The sequence below is a fragment of the Cariama cristata genome, unplaced genomic scaffold (assembly GCF_000690535.1).
Source record: "Cariama cristata isolate BGI_N322 unplaced genomic scaffold, ASM69053v1 scaffold16479, whole genome shotgun sequence".
NCBI classification, from domain to species: domain Eukaryota; kingdom Metazoa; phylum Chordata; class Aves; order Cariamiformes; family Cariamidae; genus Cariama; species Cariama cristata.
Window position 1 is genome coordinate 5,627 of NW_009635390.1, and position 8,730 is coordinate 14,356.

The 8,730-nt window shown below is 41.1% G+C and overlaps 1 protein-coding gene across 1 annotated transcript; it reads right to left on the bottom strand.

The window, feature by feature from the left end:
- Window positions 1–263: 263 nt before the first annotated feature.
- On the bottom strand, window positions 264–8,467 carry LOC104156685 (ribosomal biogenesis protein LAS1L-like; the record flags this gene model as incomplete). The annotated part of the gene is made up of 6 exons (XM_009707535.1): window positions 264–393; window positions 3,601–3,647; window positions 5,633–5,833; window positions 6,808–6,889; window positions 8,085–8,154; window positions 8,342–8,467. Coding segments are annotated over 6 exons (656 nt in total), but the record flags the coding sequence as incomplete, so codon positions are not given.
- Between the last annotated feature and the right edge of the window lie 263 nt (window positions 8,468–8,730).

Here is an 8,730-nt window from a genome sequence, read left to right on the forward strand (position 1 = left end):
TCAAAGTCTGCACAAGGTTGTTGGGAGAGCTTTTGAAGACACTGAAGATGCTGACATGCCTTGGGGTCAGCACAGCTAAGTCAGGGACAACACCTTGGAAACCATCTGGCACAGGAAACATTACTCATTAATCATTAACACAGAACAACAACTCAATCCTCAAAGGTGTTGAGGAAATCAACCAATTGCTTTCTTCGTGATCAGCAGCACAACATGGTGAAAAGGTAGTGCAACAGGTCTACAGGCCCAGCTCTGCGCTGTACCTTTCACCTCAGAAATGTACCTGTTCTCTTGCATCAGGTCTTTGATCTGAGCCAAAATCCAGTCCACTTCTGAAGAGGAATCAGACCACAGTTCTCGAGACTTTGAAACAGACTGCGCAGTCTGCATAACCTGAGTGAAAGGAAAATCCAAGCATTAACAGAAAATAGGCTCCAATGGCAAAACAAAAAGACATTGCTATGAAGAGAAGATGCATATGCCATATGTACTTCATCAACAGCACTTCAAAAAACTCACAAAAGTTCCCCTTGCTAGGGGTATATTCAAAATTAACATAAGCCATGTCATACTTGGAAATTAAAAAGGCAGCAGCACCAAAGAGTCACAGTCCTGGCATCCTCATTCTGGTTCAAAACCAGGAAGAGCACTCCCTGACTTCAGCACAAACCAGGACAGACTCATTTTGAATCATTAACTCCACATGTGGGGTGGAGATGAGGTTGTCTACTCAGGACAAGGTTTTGCCAGTCATATGCATACAGTAGATCAAAATGTCAAATCAACACAGCCATCTAGGCAACCTGTAATCCGCTTAGGGCATCTGATAAGTACGAGCAATACACAAAACAGACTACCAGGTTGTACCAAGAATGGAAGAGAGAATACTGGAGGTTAGTACTCCTCTGAAAGTTAGTGGTTTCTTGGTTTGATACATACCTGAGTCTGTCTGTCCAGCAAGGTAAGACATGCCTTCTACTCATGCTCACAATCTACCCAAGTGGCAATTCTACCATCACCACCTTCTATAAAATATTGCCATGAAGCATGTTACACCACCAACAACTATCTAGCAGATTCTTTTTGGAAGACAATAACTACTGAGAGAAAAGAAGAAATTATTTTTCCTGCCAGGTAGGAATGTAATGTAAAATGAGACTGGAAAACCAAGGTGCCATTTTTCAGGACTGTGATTATCTCTCTTAACCTATATATGCAAAGCTACCACTGCATGCAAAAGATACTTTAGATGACAAATCAAGTATAAAGACATGACCTAAAATGAATAAAGAACCCCTAGCCTACCCATACGAACAATCAGACAACAAAGTACACAGCCCCTATGACAGAGCTAATTTTGGTCTAGTTTACACCTTACAGATTTATCTAAACTTTTAAGTATAATAAGTAGTTAACAAAATAGCTAGAGAAGTATCTGGATCAGACACTGTAGAGTTGCACTGTTATAAAGATGACTTAGGTAAAAGTGATTCTCCTTCCGACATGAAAAAGATTAGAGACAGACTATACACTTATGCAGGGAGACTCAGAGCGGACTCTTCCTGCAGGGAGACTAGCAAAGATACTGTACCACTCTTGCCATGCCAATCCAGGGTAAGCATTTATCAGCCTAAACAAGCTTCAAGTAGTATTTATTTGATATTTGGAACATTCAATTGCTGTCATGGTTAAGAAATTATTTGGATGCACCAAACCATCTACCCTTAAAGGGCACAAGAACAAGCCTATGTCATTTTTTTTGATTCATTCCTAAGTTTCAGAGATTTTTATCAGCTATAATCAGTTTTAAATTACAGGTCTACTGTTCTACAGAACCGAGTTTCAGAGGACAACAAAGGACCAATATGCTCGCATCTCTTCAAATTACTGGCAGTAGTTATTAATGCATAAAAGTAGTATTACGTTTTTTATTAAAAACGAACTTCGGTTAACTTGCAGGTATCAGCCATAAGGTGTAGCACTCCCTTCTGCCGACAGATCTTGGCAGGCCCTTTGCCCACCCTTACTCACTGTACCTCAGAGTAGCAAAAATGATACATTAAAAGAAGCTATATCCACAACATTTGTATCTATAGAGTATTCATTTTTCACAATTCAGCTGTATTTTGTCACAGCTGACAGACTTAGAAGTGCACCACCTGGCACCATTCAACAAGAAAGGCTGCCTTCCAGGGTGAACAGAGAAATTTCAGAAGCACAGTATGCAGCATTCAGTTAAACTGAGGCACATAACATACAGCTTACTCTTCAGCCTGTATTCACATCACTTCAATGGGATAAGGAGAATTTCACATCAGCTTTGAAACAGAAGTTTTGAAATTACTCTTTAGCAATTGACTGACTACTCCTTTCCCCTATTCAACCCTGGTCAGTTTAAATTTTGAAATTGTATTTTCCTATTCAATTTTAAATACTTCCCTCTGTTCTGTTAATATGTTAAGAGGGCACACACCACACATAATCAATTTATCTCCTTTATGATGCCATGCAAAATGTACAAAATAAGCCAGTACCAACTACAGAAAGGGAAGGATGAACAAAGGAGAATCATGTTATATACTCCAAAACCAAGACAATGAAGGAAACTGGATGTACATTTTCAATAAAATTCCTGACCCTAGTTCTCATTGCTGATTAAGTCTACACTTCACTGGAATGTTAGCACACTCTCTCCTTTAGCGTCTAATGATATTCATCAAAATAAAAGCGAGAACAGTTCCCCAGTAACAACACTATGTTGGTGAGGTCATATCCAAAGACATTTTATGGAGTCTGTAACCCAGATCTCAACACATTTTAAGAACTATCCCATCATTAAGAAGAGGAAGCTGAGCAGAGAGAGATTTCTGGGGCAAATTATTCACAAATGTGAACTGCAGCACCTCAGCCACTAGAAAAATATACGATGGATGAGAGAAAACATGAGCTAGTGACTTCTGAACGACAGGTCTCAATTTCCAGAGAGATTAGGATGAACGAAAATAAACTGAGCACTATCCACTTGGACAAGACTTGGGATCTCCACCAAGTACATACCTCATTTATAAACATGAACAAAGTATTGGTATTAGAAACCATCACAGCTCAAATTGCTTGCTCTCTGCAGTGAAGCTTTACTTTGGCAAGCCATGTATGAGAATAGTAGGAGAGATATCTGAGCAAGGAACTAATCAAGCCTCTCTCCACACCTGCAGCAGTCGCAGGTCCCCTATGGGCTAGGCACTACACAGCAGCACTACCTTAGGCAAGAGTACACAACCTGGCAAGGGTTGGTAGCACTGCAGACACTGGCGTACTGTCACCTCTGCAGCACTGATACAAATATCACTTCTGTATCACTGATGCTTCCGGACAGATTCTAACTGTAGGAAGATGCTACGGGCAGAAAAAAGGGATCCCTGCAGTTACATAAAATAAACTCCTGGCATGGCAACTTAGTCGTGCTAGCATTCAGATATATCAAATGAGGCCTGGCCAAGAGCACCAGTTCTTCAGTTTGGGCCAGAACGAAGAGAAGACTTACTGTCCCAGGCAGGAAATGAGAAGAAACAAGAGTGCTGATAATCAGATGGCACTTACCCGAAACTGCTCATTCTTGTAGGATATCAGCACATCTCTGACTTTTTCTAGAAATAAACATAAATATATAGTTTAAACAGGGAATGGATCAACTACATAAGGGAATTCTGTATCTGGACAAGCTGCTTAGTTCTGCTGAATATACACTCAAGGAAGACAACAGTCAAATGAAGTCATAAATTCCAATACAGACAACGCTTTAAAGGCTCCTACAGCTCCCAGGCTTTTCCAGCAATATTAATTTTACCAAGTGGGGTGGAACCAGGAGTTCAGTATTTTATCACTAGCAGTGGCCAAAGACAGGCAAGTTGGATAAATCCAGACAGCTCAAAATAAATCCCTAAAAATATTAGTTTAGGAAGAAATTGTTCCCATAGGCAGTTCATGTTCTGATGTATATTTGTATTCCTTATTTTTTTAAATAAGTAATTTTAAATCTATTACAACTGCACTGTGGCTATTCACAAACCAACCATATCCTTATTGGACTTTATTGAACTTTAATTTACCACCTACATGAAATGTCCTCTCTACATCTGTGGACCACTTTTACTGTACCTGAAATAGGACCATCTTTCAAAATACTTCACCATTCAGATGTCATTGTCACCTGCTATCAGGATGTCGACCACTCAATATCAGCTAGATAAAACTTCAGATGCATTTGAACTGTAGGACTGACATATCATTGCCATTCCACTACTCTGGACATAGAAATCACAGAATCTAGTGCATCATCTTGTGATAGTCTCTCTCAGCAACTGGGGGTCAGATGTTTTGGTTTGGTTTATTTTTTGTTTTGTTTTTTTTTTTTGGTTGGTTGGGTTTTTTTTTGGGGGGGGTAGCCAGGCAGAGGAAGGAATAGCGCATGCTTGGATATCATCCCTCATGAAGTCAGACAGAAGCCCAGACACAGACTCTGACAAGAAAAGTGGTAAGTGCTGCTGCATTCCAAAGTTTAGTACCACCTCTGGCTTTGGATTGTTCTAATAAATTCTGTCTTAAACTCAAAGCGCACATCAAATTAGCTAATATTCTCTGGATCACAGCTACTGTATCTATGTATGAGTCTCTTATACAGGAATCTAGAAAAGACTTGCAACAAATCCATAGATCCTAAAGCCAGAAAGATCATTATAGTCACCTAGTCTCACCTTTCAGGGAGCAATAAGGCTCACTTCAGCGTTTCTGCACACTCTCTGGACCTTGGATTGGGCTGCTGTAGTTTGTTGGGTGAGTTACTCCCCATAAGCATGCCATTTTTTTTGTCAGAAAAAATTATGACTAATTGATTTTACTGTTTGAGGTACTGTTTGATACCTCACACACCTCAAACTTGCAGATCAGTCATCTAATCTGAACTCTCACTTCCTCCAGTAAGTCATTCAAACCAGAAATCCACTTTGAGAAAAGCTCCTTAGTTTGGGTTCAAAGATTCGGGTGATGGAAAAGCAACCACTGGAACAGTTTACCAAAGTTCTCCCACTGTCTTGCACTTTGTGTCTTAAAATCATATCCAGGCTGAGATACCTGTGACTTTTTTTGGTTTTTTTTAATACTGTTGGCAGCTACTGATTTTTCTGTCCACACGTGAAGTATTTTGACACAGGCTGAACTGCTTTTGTCCTGCTCTTGCTCAAGTTATGAATCTACAGAGTTCTGAGGGCTATAAAAGGACATTGGCCTTCTCTGTAACTAATGGCCTCAATACCAAAATGGTGGCTGTCGAGACACTAGAACTAATTTTTACAATGTTTGGTCCTAAACCATGCCAGTATAACTGTTCCTACCAATGAGGATACTGCATATTCAATAGAAGTAAAAGATTTTATGCTACAAATTCAGTGAGCTAATACCAAAAAAGTCAGTCACTCCAAGAAATGACCAAGGCCAAAAGAGGAATCCCAAAACCTGAGCTGAATGTATATCTTTATACATTGTCAGGGCTAGAAGATGACACTTTTAAACTGCTTTCTCTAGCATGAGACATATCTAAAATCCTTGTATCTGCCATTGTTCTAGGGACACCTACCATGGAATTCCTTGTGTTTCTGCAAGGCCTCATGCTGTGGAGTTCGAATCTCCCATGCATCATTGTCCAACTCTGCATTTGCTTCCACGCCTTCCTGCTCCTCTTCCTCATCTTCCTCCTCCTCACTTTCTTCACACAAGTTGTTGCCCAGCTGACGGCTCCAATACGTCTTTCGTAGCCAGTCTAGCACAACATCACAACCTAAGGGAGAACAGAAAACACTCTCTTCTCAGTGGGGTTTACTTTGTTATTGGGAAAAAAAAAATAACACAGGTGGTACATTGCTAACTTGCATTGTGAAAAGAAATGCTGTCAACAAGTTACGAACCCTGAAATCACATACAACTCCATTAATGAAAAGGTGAATGAGTTTTTAAAATAATAAAAACAAAACAAACAAAAAGACGAACAAAAAAACCCCAGAACCCAGTATCACAGGCCTGGTAATACCCACCATCTTTTTGGCAACAAAAAAGATTGGGCACTGCTATAGCGCTGCACCTTGCTCAAGCTAGGCCAAATTTAAGCAGAAACTAAGCCCCAGCAGTGGTGTTCTGAGGAGAAAATGAGTCAATTCTTTAGTATCGCCATGATCAACATAGTGTCTATAACAACATTAATTTTTTGTGCAGAGACTACACTAGGCATACATTAGAGAGAATGGAAAGAAAACCCCTTCTCTCCCATCACTATTTCACTACCCAACTTAGTCTAAGAACTCTGCTGAAGATTATTTAACTCCTCCTCAGTGCTTAAGCCAAAATTCCCAGGAATCTCTTCAAATGCCATGAGCTGGTCATTCATTCAGGCTCGCAGTACCTACTGCGTTTCTTCCTCAATGGGTTTTTTTAAGAGTCTCAGGTACCTCTAAACCATCAGGAAAAGCATTTACCTCTTTCCCCGAGATGAACTTCCCATGCCATGAAGAAGCAAGAGGGCCAAACTACTGTTTCCAGTATTTTTTTCAGGGGAAGGACAAAGTCCCTGTGGTGCACCACATTCTGGAGCCACCAGACACAGTTCAGCTACTACCACAGGGCAGCAGCAAAGCCTACCAGCATCTCACACCACAACCCTCCCTGTTAGGATGCACCCACTGCCTGCCCTGCAGCACCCCAAAATGGAGGGAGGGGTGCTGCCCTCAGGGCCTGCAGCACTGGCACAGCAGCACTCACCCTTGCGGCACAGAGCCAGCCGCGGCAGCTTCCCGTGGGTCAGCTCGTGACGGAGATCCACAACCCAGATGGGGATATCCACCTGGAAGAATGGCCACAGCATTACCCCACAGCTCCTGCTGCATCACATCACAACTGCACGCAGCCCTGCAAGGCTGCAGAGAACCTCCACCTGAGCGGGAACAGCCTCCTCCAGGCCACTCCTCCACCACAGTCCCCCAGCTTCCAACTTCGAGGGTGGGCTGAGATCCCCTTCTCTCTGATCCCCCTCCTCCTGCGGCCTGGGATCTATACAAACTTGAGATTTTATAGTTTAAGTTCTTCAGCATTACTTGCAACAACAGACATCTTTTTAGACAGAGGTGCTATGCATAATTTAATGAGATACTGAGAAACAGTTAAATTATATTTAAACCGATGATATACAATCTGTCATCCAGAATGTTTCAAAGATACAACTCATATCATATATAATACTCAAATCATACACACTCTAAGTTGCACGCAATTTTTTGCAACTTTCCTAAGGACAACTAATTTTAACTATGCAAGACCTCTATTTTTAAGCTTCATCAGTTTTAAAAGGTAAGAAGCAGCACATTTCTTAAAAACCCAGGGGGAAAAAAAAAAAAAGATCAATTCATCATTCTCACATAGGGGTCCCAGACAAGTCTGCATACATAGGAGAGTCTCAAATACTGTCTGTTCTTCACTTTTAAAACTTGTTCAGAGCCAGATATGATGCTCAGTGCAGCTGGCAATAAAAGGACCCAAGTTGGCCCTGCTACTACAATTATACCTTGAACCTCCCCTCCTCCACACAGAAGTGGACAAGATTACCTCAAAGCAAGAGACACAAGATGAAAATGCCTGCAAATGTGATTAAGTGCTTTTTATGTATAGCCTTGCTTGTCAAAGATTAGAATTTATAAACCACAGATTTAGCTCAGTAGCTAAGAAACAAAAACATGTGGTGTATATGTCAAGTGGGACCATTTACATATAAATCAAGACTTTTGATCACAGATGATTCAAAATGCTTTAACGATAATCAGGTTTTGTTAGTCTTAATCTGACTTTAAAGAACAAAGTTTTAGATCTAGTTACATCAAGCCTCTTTAAAACTTTGCAGTTGGAAAGAGCTGGCATCTATATCCATTATTTTGGTCACAAAAGAATGACCCCCCCCCACTCCCTCTACCCAGTGTTGTTAATAGACAATGCATGTGCTCTCTGTATAGACATAAATTATTGAGTAACTCTTATTAAATATTTACCTCTCTGGCTAATTGTCTCAGAGGAATGCTGACCATTTTCTGTTTCCTTTCTGTGATCAAGTTGACAAACCTGCATGCAGGTTACAGAAAAGATAAATGACTATCAAGAGCTGCAGAGAAACTTGGAACCCCAGAGACAAAGCCCTCCCACACTGTATAACACTGTGGTCCCAGAGATGCAAAGTGAAATCAGACAGCTGAATAACGCTATCTGTCCAGGTCTCTCTCCCTCAGCATGCAAGCCTTCAGAGCCGTACCTTACAAGAGCCAGCCCATAAGAGAGGATGAGCTCGTGTGACTTCAATTTGCCAGATGAATCCAGGACCTTGCAACGAATCAGTTCAGCGGTGCAATCCACTGCGAGAGGCATTTTGGGACCATACCTAAAGGTAAAGGCAAAACAGGTGAGCCGTCTCACAATACGCTCCGCTTGGAGAAAAGCGTAGCTTTCCCACTACTTTTTGGGCTATGTGATACATAACAGCCTGAGAAACGGCATACAGAAAAACAGCATCAAAGGCTTTTTCTAGAAGGCTTTTATTTGGAACAGAGTGATTACACGGCTACTCCTAAGCGTATGTTAAACGAGTACTTACCAATACGCTACACACATACAAAATACAAGATGCCATACCTAGACTGCTCT